Source organism: Panthera leo, chromosome E1 (genome assembly GCF_018350215.1).
Source record: "Panthera leo isolate Ple1 chromosome E1, P.leo_Ple1_pat1.1, whole genome shotgun sequence".
NCBI lineage: Eukaryota > Metazoa > Chordata > Mammalia > Carnivora > Felidae > Panthera > Panthera leo.
The window spans coordinates 40,925,303-40,946,780 of NC_056692.1; the positions used below are offsets into that span (position 1 = coordinate 40,925,303).

The window sequence follows — 21,478 nt, forward strand, 5'->3', positions numbered from 1 at the left end:
CAACCTTCCTCACCGCCTGCCCCCCAACCCCAGATCTCAGTGGACAGGAGGGGATCTGAATGCTAACGCTTTAGCTCCAGCTGCCCCTGTGCTGCCATCCCTGGATCCTTCCAGCCCCAAAGTACACAAGGCAAAACTTGCCAAAATGGACTCTATCACTTTATTCAGATAAGAGGTCACAAGCCACAGGACTTTAAAGTGCGTGAAATTCACTGGCGATAAAGCCGCACATATACCAGCCTCCCCCACCCCAAGTCCCCACCACCTTGCTCCATCCATCAACCATGTCTGGGGGGAGGGGTTGAGACCCGTCATTATACGTGGGGGACAGCAGGGAAAATAGGAATGCTGGCAGAACAGGAGTATCAGTGGTCTGAAACTGGGAAGGACAGGGTTCCGCATGCTGAGGGAAGAGTGGGGTCAATCTAGCCTCTCAGTGGCTGGATGTAATTTTTTCCCCATGATTTCCTCACAGCCAGCCCCACCTTCAGACAGACCTAACTCCTGCTTCTTCATTTGTCTCTGGTTTTCCCCTATAATTTACGAGTACTTCAGAGCCCAATCGGGCTAGAGGGCATCCCCGGTACACAACGGATACAAACCACAGCAGATGCAGATTTCGGAATGGTGGCGGGGCTGGCCGGTCAGGTGGGAAGAGGCTTCCGTCAGGAGCTGGCTGGGTGTGTGCTCAGTGCTGAGTGCATGAGTGCTCACAAGTGTGGCGCGTGGAGATGTGAGTGTGTGTGTGTGCACGTCCCACCCAAATCCCCAGGCGACAGTTTGGCCAGAGGGAACCCCACTCCTTGCTTCGTGGGACAGCCAGTAGGGATGGAGGAAGGGAGTGGTCAGTACAGACTGAGGAAGAAAGGCTTGGATTCCCTAGAGAAAAGAGAAGCCTGCTCCCTATGCTGATATTCCCTAGGCCAGCCTGTCACTGCCACGTCCTTTTTACCCAGCACAATGCTCCTTATTCCCTGTCAGCTCAGCACGCCGGCCACAGACACAGGGCTGGCTCCTAGAGCTGGCCCCATCCTCATTCACTTCCTGTGTGTCAAGGAAGCTCCTCCTGCCTCCACCAGGAGCTGAGACAGAACTGGAGGGGAATCTTCCAACCCCCTCTCCTTCCCTTTCCCTTAGGAATGGGATTTGGGCAGGGATCCCAGAGACTTTAGTTCAAACTCCACCTCAGCTACAGACCTTCTCAAAGAAATAAAGTGCTTTGCTCTTCAAGAATCCCAGAGAGAACGGCACCATGCAGTGGCACAGGAGGCTGGCCTGCTTCTTCTCAACACTTCAACTACCCTCTGCCAGTGTGCACTTGCAAGCGTGGTGCCATCCTGAACACGTGCAACTTGGGAGCCCCTCACCCATCTCCAAACACATGCTGTCAACTCACCCTCTCCAACAGCAGGTGCTACAGACAGGAAAGTAAATCACCTTGACAACCTTCCCCCTCTCTAGTCCAGGCTTTCGCCCATCTACCCGGAAGAGATAAGCAACAGAGGCCCCACGGGCTTGGCCTCTAAAGGGAATGCAAGGCCTGAAGACGGCCTCCATACCCGGGACCAGAGCGCGCACGCCCGGCCTGGCCTGGCATACCTCCTGTGCGTCTTCAATAGCAGCACGATGCCTGCCTGCGGTCGCCAAGCCCGAGCTTTGGAAGGAGCTGACAGGGCGCTGGCACCTGCTTTCAGGAATCTGAAAACTTATCCATCCATCTCCAGAGTACAGAGAAGGTTTCTGAAAGCCTGTTGGGCCCCAAGCTTAGCAGCTGAACTGCTGTCATCAGGATGGCTCTCGCTCTCTGTCCGTGGAAGAACGGCACTTAGCTTTCCTTCTGCCAGCATTGAATTTCTATAGTCAGAACCCACACTCCTTCAATGTGAACCCCGCCAGGAGGGAAGAGGTAGCAAGGTGACCCGTCTCCCCTCTGAATTCAGTCTGTGCCCCCCGCCAGGCTTGCCTTTAACCCAGGCCACTCGTGAGCTCCAGGTACCAAACTTCACTTAGCCCATCCTCTCTGGTCCTACGACCTACCACAGAGACATAGGCTGGCGACCCAATTAGACAAGGACCCTTGACTTGGAAAGTTAGAATTACAGGCCAATGCTTGTTAGGAACTGCCCAGGTGGACTGCTGAGGCCCAAGACCTACGGAGCAGACAAGAAACCACGCTGAGCCACCCACCCCCAGCCTGTGCTCTCTTCCTCCAAGGCCTGAGACGCGGTCTCCCGCTTCCACAGCTCTCTCCTGGGGAGCCCAGCCCTAGCTGCCTCTGTCTCCTCTCTCACTGAGACAGTCTGTCCCCACTGGACACAGCGGAGGCCTCGCTGCGCAGGGAGTGGGTGGGGGGTTTCTCGGTGTGGGAGACACGTAGTGCAGGAAAGTCGAGCAGCGGTGCTGTGTGCATGAGAGCAAAGACAATGCTGCTACCATAAGCGCTCGCGTGGGGCCCAGGAGGGCTAAAGGACATCAGTCTCCCGCTCGATCCCCACGTACTTGAGGGCATCAGCTTGGCTGTACCTGTCCCGGGACAGGAGGAGGAATGAGATTACTGTCAAGGCTTCTGTGACTGAACAGACAGAATCCCCTCTATTTTGCTTCCCCATCTCTCAGAGCAGTTTACAGTGCTCCCGCTTCTGGGGCAAGGCCCCCGGGAGCAGAACAGAGGGACAGACTTGACCGCCACAAGACCCTCTCCTTCCTCTGTATCGCCCACTTTATGCCCCCAAATCAATTCTAACAGCCACCCTTCTGCCCTTGGAGCTACCTCCCAAGGATCATTTCTGGCTGCCTCACCTGTAATCAAAGAAGAGCTCTTCACCAGCTTGAATTGCCCTTTTAGCAAAGATTCCAATGCGATGATCCCCGTTCACCATGACCACTGCAAACAGGACAAAGCCAAGGCTAGGTTCCTAGTCAGCTCCAAGCCAATAATCGGCAGGTTCTGGGCTGATTTTCTCCCAGTTCCCAGCGAAAATATAAATAAAGTGGCGTTTAAAAGCAGTCAGTAAAGACAGTTGCCTCTCTGCTTTTAGATCTGTTATTCGGGCTGGTGATGTGGGCAAAGACTTATCTTTAAAAGATTCTTGTTTGTGGGAAAATGTTTATCATGTATTCAGTGAGAGAGCCAATTAACAAAATAGAGACGGAGACACAGAACGATACCAGACATTAAGCATGGCTGTCTTTGGACAAAAAATAACTCGGCAATGAAAAAAGACACATAATGGATAGAAACAATAGTAAATAAAGCATCCATCATCCACCCTACCTCCCAGGTCACTGGGAACTCACCTTTGGCATAACAGTTGGGGTTCACTGAATGGTTTGCAAATCGAATTTTGTTTCCTTTCCGGGTAGCATCTACTACAAAATCTATATAACGTAAAGAAAGATCATGGGTTCATCAGGCAAATCCACAGCTTCTCGAACCTGGTCTTAAAATCAATTAAATAGTAACAGAAATAATCCAGTGGGGGACTTTGAAGTCCAGCAGCATGCAGCATAAGAATGCAGCCTCATGTGGGCACGTTCCCTTTGGGTCCCCCCATTTTGCTGGAATTACAGATCCCCTCTTCCCATCTACTGGGTAAGGAGATTTCTCAGGTGTAAGTGCTCAGTGCTCCGATTATAAACACAACCCAGAAACGCAGGTTCTCCCAAAGCAAGTGAACTATGGCTCGTGGTGTCTTGAGGTTCAACGTCCCCACCTTCCTCTGCACATCTGCTGGAGAAATCACAGCTGATCTGAAGGTGGACTACAGCAAGGGCAATCCGGTAGAGAGATGTGCCTGAGACCACCATGGGGCAAGAGAAAGAGACTCCTTACCATTGTTGAGGTTGAAGAGGAAGCTGGACATGTATTTGTCATAGACCTTCCCCCGTCGATCAGCCTCGTCTTGAGAGATAAGCTGCAAAGACAGATCAGGAACAATCGGGGGATAAGGCTGTCTGCTCAGGGCATGGTACCCTGCCCTCAGAAAGGACTGGGAGGGGGCACTGTCACACACACATGCTTGCTGAGTATCAGGATGAGAGTCACAGGAGACAGAGCTCAAGTTACTGTATTCTATCTAAGCCCCTCCAGGCTGACCAGTATTAAGACTGAAGAGCATTCCCCGCCCACCCCTTTGTGTGGCCTGAATTGGCAAAGACTTTAAGAAGAGTGGTTTATCTCAGGATTGCAAACACTTCTGTGGGATCCCCCAAGAAGCCACACGGGAACTCAGCTGAGTTATTTAGAGAGTAAGTCACAGAAGTCTGGCCCACAGAAAATCAGGGTTTCTCATCAGTATCTCCCCAGAAAGGAATGTGGTCCAAACCGATAGCACTCACCTCACCACAGTATTCAGAAATGAATTCGTTCTTTTGCACAGACTCCTTAATGAAGGTGCCCCATCCGGCCACATCTGAGGGGGCCAGCAGCAGGTGCTGGGGAAGAGGGAGTCAAACCTCAGACTACAGGGCATGTGTGAGTGGGTGGTGTGTGTACTGGATGTGCACGTGTGCAGGGGGTGGGCAGGGTGGAAAGAACTAGCAACTGTTAAGAGGATCTGAAAACAGAAAAAGGTCTAAGCCATTCTGTTCTGGGGAGAGGCAAAACAGCAAAGGGAGGTGGGCAAAGGAAACATGACACCTCCTCTTCTAGGCCTGGGGACCTCCTAGACCTGAGTCGCTAGGGAGTCACTGCTACGGGTCAAGTACAAACAGACAACATCAATGATGCGTCCATCCTCTCTGCTCCTCTTAGTCTGGCCAGGTCAGGGGTCACTTTCCTAACTCCTCACCGGGAGAGCAAACTTTCTTTATCTCAGTACGTGTGTGTCCTTTAGGATTTACCAAGCCCTTTCATGTAGAAACCCCCTAAGGGACCAATGGAAAGAGGCTGCTTGGGAATACTCAGTCTCTTCCCCTCCACCATCTGGCTCGCAGTCCTAAGAAAAGCCCTCACCTTCTTGAGGCCTCGCTGGATGCTGCAGTTTTTGCAGGAAACCACCTTGCAGTCCCAGTGCTCCGAGGCCCCGCAGGTGAGGCACAGGTCGGGGTCGCACTCTCGCACTGCCAGGTAGCAGGGACACTGCTTGGTATTACACTGGGTCTTACAGCGACAGCCAGGGAAACGATTCTGACCTGGGGAGGAGGAGAGGGGCGGGGGGAGGGGTGGGTTAGGAAAAGTAGCAGACTAAGCTGGCGCTCAGGTCTGACTCAGGGGTCAGCAAAGAAGTACATGTGATGTGTTCAAGGAGATCTGGCAAGTAGGAGAGAAGCTCCCTTGCTTCGTATGGTCAATTTTTTGTTTGTTTGTTTTCTTTCCTGAGAAAATGGAGTGCCTCCCAACATTCATGCCTGGGAGTCAAAAAAAGCAAGTTTGACTATGGAGATGTGTTTCCTAGAGATTCCTCAACAGTGCTCTTCCTTCCTCTTGTTGGTGTAATTTGGAAGGGAGGTGGTTAGGGGCCCAGAGAAAATGAAATCAGTGCTTTTCACTGGTAAATCATCACCATCAAAACAAGAATCATTTTGAGAACAGAATGCATCCGTTCTATGCCACCCTCCTCCACCCACTGCCCTCCCCAGCACAAGCACCTCTCTTCTGTGGCTAAGATTGATATCTGCTATGGGTTAGGAGGTATTTCCAGCACAACTGCCTCGGCACCTAGTTCTGCAGGCTCTGGAGGCTGCTATTGAACTTCTCAGCTTTGAGTGGGGAAGGGCACAGTGTGATAAGAAGTCAAAGAGAAGCATGTTTAGCCTTTATCTTACTTCTGCTGACATCCAGACTGACCTGATAGTAAAACTCCGGATACTAACTAAAATGGGCATACGCAGTGTTGTAACCTGTACATGTTGTAAAACAACACCTTAAAAAAGGAGGTCTGTGACAGCACCTTAAGGGAAAAAATTCCCACGTTTCTTAATTCTTCTCTGGAAGGTAAAGATGGGAATGTTTCTGATTTCTGTATAGTTGTTGCTTTTAGAATCAAACACCTATGGGTTTTTAAAACAATGACTTTTCCAGATCTTAAGGATCTTGTTTCCTCTGCAGAATGCTTAGAACACGGCAAAGAGGACATCAGAAGGCCCAGGGGCAACAAGGGGCATGGGCGGGGAGGGAAACCTGGGGTGCACGGTGGCTGGCTGTTTCGGGAGGACCACAGGGGAAAACAGTGGAAACTTACAGTCCGGGTTGCACTGGCAGAACTTCTCACAGAAATTCTGCGTCATGATGCAGGGGCAGGTGCTGTCACAGGGGCGGTCTGGATGGTCGCAGGGCTGGTAGTTATACACTTGAGTGGAAGAGTTATCTAGGAGAGAAAAGAGTAGACCAGGACACTGCTGTGCCCGGGCTCCCTGATCGTCTCGACTGGAGGAGGCTGTCCCAGTCATGATCTTAGACACACGTTTAGCACCTGAAGTGAGAAGCCATCAGAGATGATGGTTGTTTGTCAGCTACAACGGGGTGATTTGCCTTGTGCGGAGAGTGTGGAAATGGTCTGGGACTATAGGGCAGCCCATTCCAAACACTAAACGAAGTCTGGAACCTGGCAGATGGCGCGCTATGAAAGTCAGAGACCACAAGGCTCCTAGCTCTACCTCCTAAGAGGTGCGCTCAGCTGCAGTGAGAAGCTGAGCTGTTCTCAGCTGCTGCAGAGAAATCTGCCATCTGCGGAAGCAGTACAGGGTCAACAAGAGCGGCTGTAGGTGGGGCGGGCGGGTGACCACAGGGGTGAGACCTCACGCTGAACTGCCGAAGAGCACCCTGGTGCAACTTACCTTTCTTCAGCTGAATTTTCCTGCAGTGTGCAGCCCACAACCTGGAAAAGAGAGGCGGATGGGCCTGGGTCATGGCTCTGCACATTTGGGTAAATAACAACATGGCCTGCTTTGAGGGACTGTGGTCTGATCACCAGGGAGTATCCTCCCCGAATCCTTCCACCAGAGGCCCCTATCCTGCTAGATGGAAGCCGGAGTTCATCTGGAGTCCAGCTGGTCTATGCTTCAAGATTTAAATATAAAACAAACAAAGATGTATAAAAAACAAACACAAAACCCAACCCTCTGTGTCTATTATGACGCTATTGTTTCTCCCTCTCCCCCCTCCCTCCCTCCTTCTGTTTGGGGAGGTGGAGATGTGGAAGAATTGCAGGATGGGGAGGTGGGAACTTTTCAGGAATCTGCTGACTGAACAAACCGAGAGGCAGAAGCCACAGGGACTTCCTTCTATATCTAGAATTGGTGTCAGTTCCTTCCTTGAGTAGGTGATAGTCATTAGGGAACCGAGGCAGGCAGAATGTTGAATTAAAAAAAAAACCTTCCAACCCTTAGCAAAGGCTAGCTAAAAGACGGTGTTATTGTGCAACTTAGAAAAAACAATACAAGAGCCAAAAGGAAAAACTCTGGTCAGAGTTGAGAAGTGAGAACAGTGGTCACTAACCACCCAATGAGGAGAAATGGCCTCAGGGTGGAGCCATGAGGCCAGCTCTCACCCTACTGGCCAGGAGCTTAAAGGGACGGCAGATGGTTATCTCCCAGTCCACAGCATCTAGGGATGGAAGAAGGAAGGGCTGGTCCAAGTCACAGACCCACAGGGAGCACTGAGAAGGCTGGCCCTCAGTTGTGCAATGCTAAACTCAAGAGGGAGGCAGTTGGGAAGTCCAAGGGGAGGTCAGAGCACAGGGAACAGAAAGTCCTTTGTCCAACCCTTGCCTGTGCTTTCTTTTCTTCTTCTGCGACGGGTTCATGAGCTCATCTGTTGGCAGCTTCAGGATAAGTGATTCTTTGACTGCAAACTGAAAGACCTGGAAGAGAAATCCAACAGGACTTGTCACTCCTTCTTGAGCCAGGTGGTCAGATAAGTGAGCCAGCCAGGCGCTGGGCTTGGGAGCATTCTGGAGAGCTCGAGGGCGGCTGACTGAGCATCTCTTCAATGGGGGGGCGGGGGGAGGGGCACAGAGTGGGACTGAGATATCAGATCACTGGCCCTGGCATCCTGACATCAATTCTTAACTATTTATCCTGACTCTAGAAAAGAGAAATAGTGAGCACAGTTACAGCTCTCCTGGTCAGTAGCTTTTATCTACACCTTTACCTACCAAGCCCTGAATGGAATGATTCTTACCAACATTATCTGTCTCTTCTGAGGAAGGGCAACTTTGGGTCCCTTGTATAACCGAGTATAAGACAGGACAGGAGTGGTACCCCTTGGCTAAGCACTAGCTCCCTCTGTTGGTATGAAGAGGCCAGACCCTTGTCTATTTTCATAGGCCAGCATTTCTGGAAGACTGGTTCCCTTCCAACATGCTTCTTCCCTCATAGCGTTTGTTTTTGGCTTTTTTTTTTTTTTTTTTTTTTCTCTCCTTTTTGGCTATAGGCCCTCTTGAGATTCCATGAAAACTACGAATCTTCTTCTCAGGAAAATACAGGCAAAATTGTTTTGCCCACAATTCTGTAGATTTTCAGGTTAAGAACCTTTGCCTCAAGGAAATAGGCAATGAGCTCCAAATGAAAGGGCACTTCCATTCATGGTTCTAGTGCATGTTCTAAGTAGAGGCATCATGAAGAAGAGGCCACAGAGACTCCTCCTGAAGTCAGGGTGCTAAGCAGCATGGCTCGGCTCGAGCATTCCTTTCTTATTGGATCGGCCCTAACACCCAACTGCTCCTTGAACCCTGTTCTTTAGTCTGTCTTGTCACTGCAGTCAGGCGGAGACTGATTGGGACATCAGGTCCCACGGCCTCCAAGCATCAGTGGCTGCTATCAAATTGTGATTCTAGTAACGGCATGAGTGAGAAGGGTGAGGTCCAGGCCCAGCTACTGGGGGTGGCAATTAGAAAAGCTAGCGATAGAACATCTGGGGAAGAAAGCAACCGAGGAGACTGACAGAACGGGTGACCGCGGCAGCCACAGAAGCAGGAGCAGGCCTGCTTCTGGGGATGAGAAGATCCCCAGAAAGACCTGGGGGTCCCTTTAGGAAAGGGGTACGCATTTAGAAAGAAAGGCAGGAACCAAAAACAAACAACAACAACAACAACAAAAAGCTAAGAGAGGGCAGAAACACCCAGAAGAGTCAGATAGTGGCTAGAGACAGAAATGAGAATTCAGCAAGGAGGAGACCAGATTCCCTAAGCACGGCTAGGCCTGGCATCTGCAGAAACAGTCTGCAGAAACAGTCCCATGTTTGGGGAACCCGCCTCGTGGCTCAGAAGCACCTGCTCATGAGGGACTGAGCCTAAGACAGCTCCTTTTGAGACAGGCCACACAAGATGGCAAAAGGGCTGACAGAGCAGTGGATGAAAGGAGGGCCCTGCCCGTCCCAGCTCCTCTCCGAGAGTACCTGCTTGCATGTCTTAGTCCCCAGAAGTCTGGCTATGGAACAGAAGTTGTTGAAGTAGGTGCCATGAAACACTCGAAAGAGAGATTCCTCAGCCCCAGTCCATTCCACAGGCTCCGAGGGTGCTTCCACTACACAGAGCTGAGGGGGGGCCGGACTAGCCTTCTGCTTTGTGGGGGTCTGGCAGCGAGAGTTGGCCTCTAAGAGAGGAGGAGATGCGAGGAACAGGAGGAGAGAGAATGCAGTTGTCATCAGTCATGTACACTCCGGATGTACACTTCGGATGTACACTCCGAAGTACATCATTCTGCTTTAAATGGCAGAATAGTTAGGAATCAAAATATTCCCTGTCTCTACTGCCAACAGGCGAAGCCATAGAAAGGACTAACCATCTTTAGGGGTGCCTGGGTGGCTCAACTGGTTAAGCGCCCGACCCTTAATTTCGGTTCAGGTCATTATCTCATGGTGCAAGAGTTCAAGCCCTGCATCAGGCTCTGCACTGAGAGCATGGAGCCTGCTTGGGATTCTCTCTTTCTCTCTCTCTCTCTCTGCCCCTCCCCACCTCTCTCTCAAAATAAATAAATAAACTTTAAAAAAAAAAAAAAAAAAGGAAGAACTAACCATGTTAAAAAAGTAGTAACGTTAAGTGTTAGGCAGTGATCCTGCGTTTCCCAGAGGCCTTGCATAGGAAGAAAGGATCGCTTTCTGTTCAGTGTACCTGAAGAACTGGAGGCCCAGTCATTGCCTGTATCCCTGTCACTGTCCCCTTCTTTAGTCTCAGCCACAGCAGAGGCTGAAGTGTTGGAGCAGGAAGCACTGACCATGTGGTGCCTTCGCCGGCGACGCCCGGAACACTTAGAGCGAGGGTTGTGGAGCATGGCGTACTCCTTCGCTCCTTCCTGCAATGTACACATTACAGGTGGGAGACAGGAACAGGCCCAGGGTCGCCATATTGATCCCATCATTACAAACCCCCTTCTTCAACGCCTGTGCTTACATGCAATGACACTGTCTATGTTTTGCTCTGTGCTATGTAAGTGTGACTATGTAAAAGCTGCTTAACCAGCATTCTAAAACTTACAAATTTATACCTCTTCACAGAAGAGCTGCCTTGTAAAGTAATATTAAAACAGATGTAATCTGCGCATCTTCAACTTTCCAGTGAGTTGGGTCTAAAACTCATTTGCATGTTAGCTATTTGGAATTTGAGAACACATTCTCCTGTGGAAGAGGAAATGAGGTTCAGAGAGGAAGGGACCTGCTTGAGCATGTGTAGCTAACTGTTCCAGAATGGGTACAGAATGAGGGCTCCCCATCCCCTGGCCACACTGTTTTTTTCATTCTACTTGCACTGCTTCTGTTTCAATAATAAAATATGTAGTCCCTAAATTTGTCCAATGTCACTACTTACTTCTCCCAAATCAGTTTATTAGACTTGGAAGAATACTGCTTCATTACTTTATAGCTATGCTTTATTTAAAAAAAAAAAAAAACAAAAAAAAAACCCAATAACTATCACACAACTTGATCATCTACCTTCTCACCAGACTTGGTTCCCAAACACTTCTAGCTGTTTCTGAAAACTAAATCTACATGCAAAGGATAAAGATTTGCCATTACTAAGGATATTCAGACTAATATCCTGTAGGCCCTAAAGGAAATTCCAAAAGTGAAGTTTTAAAATTAACTGAATGTGAAGTTTTAAAATTAACTGAATGTGCTCATCCTACAATGTGACGTACACAGCATCACTTACAATGTATTCGTGATCAAAAGATTTAACATAAATATAACTAAGGCTCCAGAGCTAATTCTAGTTCATGGGAAATAGAGGATAGAAAAACAAGTTCAGTAACACCAGGAGAAAACCACAAATCCAGAATTTGGGACAGTATCCTACTAGACAATGAGCCTGGATTTTTCAAAAAGGAAAAAAAAAATGGGGTGATTACTTGACATTAAAGGAGACTGAAAAGACATAATAACCAAATATGATGTATGACTGGATGACCTTGTTTAAAAAAAAAAAAAAAACCCAAACCCAGCTACTCTTGGTACAGCTGAAAAAATTTAAATATGGAACGGACAGATGATATTATTAAATTCTCTGAATTTTTTTTAGGTGTAATAATGTGGTTATATAAGAGAATGTCTGTATTTTTAGGAAGTGCATGCTGAAATACTTAGCAAACAAGTATCTCAATGTCTGCAACTTATTTTCAAATTGCTCAGCAAAAGATATGCATATACAAATAGAGGGACGAAGCAAATATGGAAAAACTATCATTAAATCTAAGAAGATATCTTTCACCTTCCTTCCATGATCGAGATTGAGGGAAAAACAGTCCAGCATTATATTTGAAAAATGCACTGATTTCTAAAAAGCAATAAAAGAAAAACTGTGCACAGACAGTTCTGTAAGTTAAACACACACACATAGACATACATTTTGGGCACTGACAGCATCTTTTGAAACATGTACAGGGTCTCAGGGTAATTGCTGTGAGAAAGACAACGTCTTTTTATTTATATAAATGCTGGTGTTGGGGCGTCTGGGCGGCTCAGTCTTCAGCTCAGGTCATGATCTCAAGGTTCGTGGGTTTGAGCCCCACATCGGGCTCTGTGCTGACAGCCTGGAGCCTGCTTTGGATTCTGTGTTTCCCTCTCTCTGCCCTGCTCCTGCTTGCACTCTGTGTGTCTCTCTCTCTCGAAAAAATAAACAGTAAAAAGTAAATAAAAATAAGGGGCGCCTGGGTGTCTCAGTAGGTTAAGCCTCCATCTTCGGCTCAGGTCATGATCTCACGGTTTGTGTTTTGAGCACCCCATCAGGCTCTGTGCTGACAGCTCAGAGCCTGGAGCCTGCTTTGGATTCTGTGTCTCCTTCTCTGCCCCGCCCCCACTCACACTCTGTCTCTCTCTCTCTCTCAAAAATAAGTAAACATTAAAGAAAAAAAAAAAACGCTCTTTAAAAAAATATATATAAGAATAAAAAAATAAATGCTGGTGTTGATATAACACAGTGTAATTTTTTAAAGTGTGGAATAACTTAAAAAGTATGGACTCTGGAGCTAGACCAGAGCTTGAATTTCATTACTGCCAAACCACTGACATTAACAAATCTTGGACAAAATATGTAGCTTCTATAACCCATAGTTTCTCCACCTCAGGATGTTGTCATAAGCAAGAATGTAAGATAATATAATGTTAAGGGCCAGCATGCTACTTGGCACACAGGAAGGAGTCGACCCATATAGGGGAAAAAGTAGAGAAAGTCTGTGTACTCTTTTGCTATTATCACATGGCTCATTTTCCAGATGTATACCCAGTGGCACTTTTTACCATCTTTTCTTCTATTATCCCACTAAAGATGGTCCCAAAGGCACTTGGCTCTATAACCTATTTTTAATTGGTAGCAGAAATCAAGGTATTTCATTCTTTACCTAAGCTCACTGTAGTGTGCAGAAAGCAAAACTGTGTCCTTGGCTGGTCCAAGTGAACCTATTCCCTTCTCGTTCTAAGTGTACTGCCTTCCCACATGAATGCAGGAGAATTTATGCTGCCGCATAAAGTCTGTCCATCAGGGAAGGGCCCATCTGGCTGTTTACCTTACAATAAGACATGGGTGCTCTCATGTGTTATTTCTCATATGTTTCTATGCATTTAAAAGAAGACAGCAAAGAAAATGCCGTTACAGATACACACATGCCCTCCTCACTCCACGAGACTAATTTCATAGTCCTCAGTATTTGGGAGCTCCTTAAGAGCAGAAGTCATGTTTTATTTGTGCTTTGTGACCCCCCAGAGTGCTACATACTGGCTCATCTGGTTTGTATTCCCAGGAGCAGAAAACTGAAGGGCCATTTCCTGCTCAATTTTCAACAGATTTAACAATGGCAGAACAGTTTAAGAACATATCAGCAAGGAGTGCCTGGCTGGTTCAGTTGGCGGAGCGTGCAACTCTTGATCTAAGGGTCATGAGTTGGAGTCCCAGGTTGGATGTAGAGATTAGTTAAATAAATAAAACTTAAAAAAAAAAAAAAAAAAAAAGAACATACCAGCAAAAGGAAGCAGTCTGTGCCACATGGTTCTGGTTCAATCTTGATCTCTTTGTTCTTGCGTTTATATACATTAGGGGTGGCGTGAAAAGCTGGAAAACACAAAACTGTCCTGTTTCCAATGGTTCATCTACTTGGCAGGATGGGGAAGAACAAAATCCAATTAAGGAGCCATGGTGGGAAAATTTAGATATAAACAGCTACCATCAAGGTGCGCAAAATTTAATCATTTCTGACATCAACACAACCCTTTCAAAGCTAACAGGTGCTCAGGGACTCGTATGTTGCTGGTTATTCTGTCCTGACCACGCGAAACACATTGCACCGCAACGGTACAAGTGAATAGAGAACCCGCCCTTTGTAAAACCAGCATCAGGTCAGAAGCCAGGAACTCTGTATGATTAACTAAAATAAACAGAAGGACGCAGTGGTTGGGGATGGAGAACAGGAAAGTATTTCAGAGTAGCCCCACTCACGGTGAAGGAAGCAATCGTATTTGAAGCAGCGCCGGCAAAAAAGTGTGTGGAAGGAGTGCAGAGACTGCTCCCGCTGCACGGACTTGGCGTTGGGGCCGTCGATGTTGGGTGTGCACTGAGGGGGAAGCGCATTGGGGTCTGACATCTCCGTCAGCTCCCGGTACCTATTTTTAAAAAGAGAGAGAAGAATTCCTTCCAAGGAAACGTCTTCACTGAGAAAGTACAGATCGCGCACTGACAGTCATCCAGGTACAGTCGGCCAAGGGAGCATGGGTGCTTTTTTACGGGGCTTGCTGATGGCAGGGTGGCGTATACCTAAGTGGGTGCACCACTGCACCTGTGCTGGGCTGGGCACATGTCTGCAAGCAAAGAGAGAGACAGATTTGGAAAGTATGGCGCTGGAGTAACTCTCCAGAAAAATGCAGAATTTTAGAAGTTTGCTGCCCGAAATTACTTCAAAGCCAATGAACAATGCCCTTTAATATGGGAACGGGTATTTAGAGGTAAGCAAATGAAGTAGGAAACAATCAGAAGTGTGAGCAAATCATAGCACACTTACCAGAAACAAGGTTTTTTATTAACCAAATTTAGGCTTGAATAAAAGTTTTGCTTGAGCGCTCTACATGGCCTGAGTGGAACGGCCTTCCCTACCTCTCCTTCATGTCATCCGGGACACCGTTCTCAGGGAACATCGAGGCAATTGCACTGAAGATCATGTCGTTTGGGAACTGTTTCTTGGAACTCTTTTTGTTGCCTGAGTTGGAAATGACAAAGAGCTCCTGAGCTATAATCAAGGATGCAAACAAAGCTGTTTGGTCATTTTCCCTCTGTCACAGCATTTTGATTACAGCTGCTTTGCTAACCCAACCGCTGACTGTTTAGGAACACATAAAGAAGTCAATGCTACCTGGGTTTATCTAATAGGTTACCAGTAATAAGGAAATCAGCGTCATCTATACATTAATGACAAAATCCATGTTCCAAGAGAGAATCTAGAGGGGAAAACAGGAGTTTTCATGGAGAGATGTGGATATTGAAGAATGCCATCATAACAATGAGGCTGAAGAACAAGACTGATGTTACAGCTTTGTTGTAACAAGACAGAGACACTATGTCCCTGGACGTACAGTATAAGTAAGTACCATGGCACATAATTAAACATGAAGTTAATTAAATATTAACAACATGGAAAAATGCTTACGAGAGAAGATCAAATAAAAAGGGATATAAAATTGTGTATGTGTGTGTATCTGTGGCACAATCCCATTTCACATAATGCATATAAAACACATTGTTTTGTATGTGTACTTTTTTTTTATTATATATGTACTTTTAAAAACTTGAGACACAGTTGACATACAACATTATATTCGTTTTAGGTATGTGTATGTGTATATTCTGTGTGTGTGCGTGTGTGGATACACACACACACACACACACACACACACACACACACACACAGTTTTTTAGGTCTAGAAGAAAACATTAATGCCGGTTATTCCTAGGTAGTAAAATTATAGGATAATTATATTTTCTTCTTTATAATTTTCCATGTCTCCCAAACACACTACTCTGTTTCCTTCAGAGTGAACCAAGTGAAAAGCACCAGCAGCCTTTAATAATCAACAAACCTTTCTGTTTCTCTCTTTTTCCCTCTCCCTGTCACTTTCAGAATGGAATATTTACCTTCAAGAGTGTGTCGTTTTCTCTTTCTTGTCACTGGCAGATCTTCTTTGCTGTCATCTTGCTTCCCATCTGAGGTGTCATTGTGCCCTTCCTCCTCTTCATCTGAGTATTGATTCAGAGCATCTACCAACTCCAGGAAAACAGCATCACTAATCAGAACAGATCCAGGGATCATCTCTAAAACATAAAGATTAGATGGCTGAGCTGTGGTCATTTCATGTTCCCTTAGTCCTCCTAGGAAGGTTTTCTCGTATTCACTCCTGAAGTACAACTTACGTTATATAACATAGGTACATTTTTATATGAACAGTCAGGAAATTACAATACTTTGATTGGCTCTTACAGCTGCAACAATCGAGCTGGCTAGAGTGGGAAATCCAGTTATATAGGCTTTACTCTAACTGGGATAGTTCACTTCCTCAGTCACAGATCAACCTGTATTTATGGTCCAAAATCTCACAAAGGTGTACAAGCAATACAAGTGGGACAGGAAAAGAATGATAACATGAAAATTTACTTGGTTTTCCTGCTGATGGGTTGCCAGTGACGTCTTTGAGTCAAAAGACAGCATTATCTTCTTAAAATCATACTCTGTGGGGTTACACTAACAACTTAGGATAAAGTCTTTGAACACTAGGGGGCGCAGTAGATAAATAATGCATTTTCAACAGTACCCACAACTGTCAAAAGAGCTGGTGAGGCTATTGGTCTGTAAAGCCATAGGGAGTCTCTCCCCATCTTCCCACTTACACACTGGCAGCCTTTTCTAGAACTACAACTAAATCCAAATGACTCGCTTTTAGGAAAGTCAGAATGTTACAATTTCTGGGAGATTTAGGATATATCTGGATCAAAGTAGGACAGAGAGATTATGCTCATTGCCATTCTCAGAGAAAGAGAAATGAAGAACAAAATGGCTTTGGATGGATTTATGGAAAACTCCTAAGATCACACTTCTTTGTGCACTACACTATCTCCTCAGCCACTGATTACTACATATATAAAATCCTTTTATGTCGCAACTCCTTTTACAATTTAACTGGGGACATTTTTAATATAAAATTTTTAGTCCCAGCAATCGAAATATTCTTCAGTGTGTACACCGTGAGGTAGCAAATAAAAGCAAGATGATGATGTACCAAAGAAGGGGCACCATTTTAATAAAGTTTTCTCCCAAAGAGCCCAGTACCACTACCTTCTTCACCGTGGACTTTCCCATCATAGTTATTGATGAGCTCCTCAATGAAAGTCTCATCTTCTTCTTTCACCTCATCTCCCATGTAGGGAATATTGCACAAAACTGTCTCATCTTCTACCTGAAATCAAACCAGATGTGATTCATTCCATGAATTCACTAGGCAGCTCCTCTTTCCTGTTTAATAGAATCTTTGCTGGGCCTTTTTTGATGCTTGAATTTCCTGAAAACGCCTTTGGTTACAGAGTTTCCCGCATTTTTAAAGACTGGCCATTCTGTGTTGCCAACAAAACTTCAAACGGAAGGGGGCAATGCTACTCTTAGGGAAAAAAGTCAGTTTAACTACTTAAGGATATTAACTACCAAATGTTTAGCCTAGTACTGACAATGATATTTCCAACAACATTTAGAATTTGCCAGCATAGGGGCGCCTGGGTGGCGCAGTCGGTTAAGCGTCCGACTTCAGCTCAGGTCACAGTCTCGCGGTCTGTGAGTTTGAGCCCCGCGTCGGGCTCTGGGCTGATGGCTCAGAGCCTGGAGCCTGCTTCCGATTCTGTGTCTCCCTCTCTCTCTGCCCCTCCCCCGTTCATGCTCTGTCTCTCTCTGTCTCAAAAATAAATAAACGTTAAAAAAAAAAAAAAATTTAGAATTTGCCAGCACATTTATTTTTCACAGTGATTCCATCTATTATCTACAAAACATCATTGTAAAATAGGTACAAATATCACTTAAACAATAGTCTAAAAAGTCTTCAATTCTAATTCTTATCATACGTAGAGATACATAAATGAAAAGGAAGGCTTCCAAGAGTATAATCTGCAATATAACCAGAATATTCAGAACAGAACCTGAGCAACCATAGAGTTTCTGGGTAGTCTCTTATACATACTAGGACTAAACTCCCATAATCATAATAAAAAATTATGATTACAACTCAGGTCGATCATACTCAATGGGAGCCTAAAGTCAACTGCGGTATGAGCTATGAATATTTCCTGGCTAAAGAAAATACTAATGGATTTTTGTTATTGTTGTTGTTCAGCAGAAAACACAGCCATTCTTAATTCCCCAAGTAGTAAGTAAAATTACTGTGAAGTTTTATTCTAAGAGAGGATTCCCTTCTGTAAACCTATATCCTATTCCTGCTGTCACCAGGCAGATGATAAGCAATGCCAGTATTTAGACAGGACTGATTATCAGAACCAAAACTAACCCAAGCAGGAGTCAGCATAAAGGCCCAGATGTAAGGCTCTTGAATCCATGTGCCCCTCTATTATTTCAGTTGCTTTCACCGCATCTTGCCTTTAGGGGGTTCAGAAAGGATCGCTCCATCAGCAGGGAGATGTCAACCTGCTTAAGCCTCAAGTGTCTGATTTAGACTACATTTAACTTCACATGTTACAAAACTGGGCCAAAGTAGTAAGGGAAAATTGGAGTCTTGCCCAGTCTCATTCATTCAAAAAAGAATAAGCATTGGAGTGCCTGGGTGGCTCAGTTGATTAAGTGTCCAACTCTTGATCTCGGCTCAGGTCATGACCTCAATGGTTTGTGGGATTGAGCCCCTTATCTGACTCTGCTGACAATGTAGCGGCTGCTTGGGATTCTCTCTCCTCTCTCTTTGCCCCTCCCTGGCTCACATGCTCTGTCTCTCTCTCTCTCTCAAAATAAATAAATCTTAAAAAAAACAAAAACAAAAAAACAAAAAAAACTAGCATCAACTCAGAAGGACACTTCAGAGAGCACAAAACCTAATGAGTTAGAATAACGTGTGCTATATGTACGTGTGTGTGTGTGTGTGTGTGTGTGTGTGTGTGTGTGTGTGTGTGTATAGAGAGAGTAAATAAATTACAAAAACAGTCTGTCCTGCATGCCCAAGCTTTGTTAAGTACAATCTGACAATCTTTACCCTAAGAGGAGTGCCAGCACACCAACACAGGATGATCATACAGTTTATACAATCACCACAGTGCTTTTAATACATACCATAAAGTTCTGCTGGAGAGGGGACCAGGAATACATGATGGGAACCAAGGCAACTGTGTTCAGAGACCTCATTAACATATGTTGGCTTGCAAATCCTGGGAAAATGCTCTCTATGGTACACTGAAATATAAGCAAAGACATGGGGAGGGAAAGGCAAGCACATGACCCAAGAGAACTGGAGCGGGGCACCTAGGTGGCTCAGTCAGCTAAGTGTCCAACTGGGATCGAGCATTGGGCTCTGTGCCAACAGTGTGGAGCCTGCTTGGGCTTCTCTCATGGGCTCAGGGCATGACCTCAATGGTTTGTGGGACTGAGCCCCTTGTCTGACTCTGTGCTGACAATGTGGAGGCTGCTTGGGATTCTCTCTCTCCCTCTCTCTCTGCTCGTCCCCCACTTGTACTCACTCTCACTCTCTCTCTCTCTCAAAATAAATAAACTTAAAATTTTTTTTTTAATTTAAAAAAATTAAAAAGAGAACTGTAGTTTCCTTCTAAAATGGTCCCAGTAGTCTTCTAATTCTTACAAATTAATAGGTTGAGGATTTTGCAACAATCAGCTCCTAAAAAAGGAAGCAATGGATTGTAAAAATGTGGAAACTGTCTCTTATTCACCTTTGTATCATCTACAGACTCCAGCATGGTGCCTGTCACACCCAACTGGTGTTTATTTCAATGTAAAATTGCTGGTCTCCTTGGACTGTCCACAACAGCAAAAGGCCTCCGAAAGTCCTAGGAGATGAGGAAGTTTTCCTGAGTACCTACACTTTAAGACAGTTGGCCTCAACTTAGCTGCAGAGGCGATGGAGACAGTAGGGGGAAAGTAAAACAGTATAGAAATTAGAGTCATATTCTGCTTTGGAGAAGAAAATTGCTCAATATACTATCCACTTTTTACATCTTAAAAATATTATCTCAGGGTGCCTTGGTGGCTCAGTTGGTTAAGTGTCCGACTTCAGCTCAGGTCATGATCTCACAGTCTGTGAGTTCGAGCCCCATGTCAGGCTCTGTGCTGACAGCTCAGAGCCTGGAGCCTGCTTCAGATTCTGTGTCTCCCTCTCTCTCTTCCCCGCTCATGCTTTATCTCTCTCTGTCTGAAAAATAAATAAAAACATTAAAAAAAAATATTATCTCTTAGGGGCACCTGGGTGGCTCAGTCGGTTAGGTATCTGACTCTTGATTTCAGCTCAGGTCATGATCTCATGGTTCGTGAGTTCAAGCCCTGAGCTGGGCTCCTTGCTGACAGTAGAGGCTGTTTGGGTCTCTCTCTCTCCCTCTCTCTGTCCACTGTGTCTCTCCTGCTCATGCACGCACGTACATTATTTCTCTTCTTCTCTCTCAAAATAAACAAATAAACTTAAAAAGAGAGATGAATTTATTTTTAAAAATATTATCTCTTTAAGACTAGAATGATTTTTAGATTTATAACAAGGAACATTCCTTTGATCAATATATTCCTGCTCATTATGCGGGGTCCTCTCTTTCCAATATCAAAGCACTGAGGTGCCAAACAAGGCATAGACAGGGTTGTTTTGAAGCTCGTACACAGAGCCTAGTAAAGTAGACACTGTTTCATTTTTCTGTTAAAAAAAAAAATCAAAAGGGGCACTTGGGTGGCTCAGTTCATGATCTCACACAGTTCGTGAGTTCGAGCCAGCCCCACATCGGGTCCTCTGCTGTCAGTGTGTCAGTGCAGAGCTCATTTCGGATCCTCTGTCCCCCTCTCTCTACCCCTCCCCTGCTTGCACTCTCTCAAAGATAAATATTGAAAAACAAAAAACACTCAGGGGGGCCTGGCTGGCTCACTTGGAAAAGTGTACAATTCTTGATCTCCGGGGTTGTGAGTTCAAGGCCCATGTAGGGTGGAGAGATTAGTTAAAAATAAAATCTTAAAACCCTCATGATTATACCTACTAACTGAGGAGAATAATAGGTGAATAGGCTATTCTTTAAGCTACAGATTTACTACCCCAGTTATTCAAAATTGACTATAATAACTACATCCATTATCCTTACTTATTTTCTAATAAGTCATAAATACAGAAAAACAACAACAAACAACTTAAGTCCAAGGAAACAAGGAAGGCTGAGCTTAGACACCTGGAAGTACCTTTTTGAGAAAAGGATGGCCACTCACAGGCTTCATCAACTGCACAGGTTGGACACGAAGCTTCTTCCATTCTTCATTGAGGATCTGGGTTTTTTCTTGAACCTTTGCAAAATTTGCTACATATAGAGCCTGGAAAAGCCAAGGGAACAATGGTTAGAACTTTAAGAGAAGAGCCCAGCCTAGGGCCCCTGGGTGGCTCAGTCAGTTAAGCATTGGACTTCGGCTTAGGTCATGGTCTCACAGTTTGTGAGTCTAAGCCCTGTGCTGGACTCTGCACTGACAGTGTGGAGCCTGGAGCCTGCTTTGGGTTCTGTGTGTCTCTTTCTCTGCCCTTCCCCCACTCACCTCTCTCTCTCTCTCTCTCTCTCTCTCAAAAAATAAATAAACATTAAAAAAATTTTTTTTAAAGCCCAACCTTCCACATTAGATCAATATATTAAAATAGATAACTCATCACACGGGAGTTCGTTTTTACCTTTGCGCCCATATTTGCCTGAAGCCGCTTCAGTTGTCGGAGTCGCATGTATTCAGATTTAACTTTTCTTTTCCAGTAAGTGATACATTTGGAAGTTGGGGGGTTTGAGATATCCATTTTGCTGTAATCCAAGAAGAGTCAGAGATGAGAAACAGCATTTTACTACCT

At 45.6% G+C, this 21,478-nt stretch overlaps 1 protein-coding gene across 4 annotated transcripts in view; it reads right to left on the bottom strand.

The window, feature by feature from the left end:
• Positions 1-146: 146 nt before the first annotated feature.
• EZH1 (enhancer of zeste 1 polycomb repressive complex 2 subunit) overlaps positions 147-21,478 on the bottom strand; it is a 30,318-nt gene continuing 8,986 nt past the window's right edge. For 3 of the 4 annotated variants that reach the window (XM_042914421.1, XM_042914422.1, XM_042914423.1), the window contains exons 3-21: positions 21,311-21,431; positions 20,836-20,964; positions 18,730-18,849; positions 16,747-16,867; positions 15,552-15,728; positions 14,517-14,619; positions 13,866-14,029; positions 13,390-13,481; positions 10,053-10,233; positions 9,338-9,534; positions 7,711-7,802; positions 6,778-6,818; positions 6,183-6,308; positions 4,955-5,133; positions 4,339-4,434; positions 3,833-3,914; positions 3,298-3,378; positions 2,800-2,884; positions 147-2,523 (exon numbers count right to left, since the gene is read on the bottom strand). In XM_042914421.1, coding sequence (XP_042770355.1) covers positions 2,463-2,523; positions 2,800-2,884; positions 3,298-3,378; positions 3,833-3,914; positions 4,339-4,434; positions 4,955-5,133; positions 6,183-6,308; positions 6,778-6,818; positions 7,711-7,802; positions 9,338-9,534; positions 10,053-10,233; positions 13,390-13,481; positions 13,866-14,029; positions 14,517-14,619; positions 15,552-15,728; positions 16,747-16,867; positions 18,730-18,849; positions 20,836-20,964; positions 21,311-21,431 — 2,248 coding nt within the window. In that variant the 3' untranslated portion in view covers positions 147-2,462. The remainder of the gene's footprint in view (positions 2,524-2,799; positions 2,885-3,297; positions 3,379-3,832; positions 3,915-4,338; positions 4,435-4,954; positions 5,134-6,182; positions 6,309-6,777; positions 6,819-7,710; positions 7,803-9,337; positions 9,535-10,052; positions 10,234-13,389; positions 13,482-13,865; positions 14,030-14,516; positions 14,620-15,551; positions 15,729-16,746; positions 16,868-18,729; positions 18,850-20,835; positions 20,965-21,310; positions 21,432-21,478) is intronic. The other variant, XM_042914424.1, reaches the window with a different exon arrangement.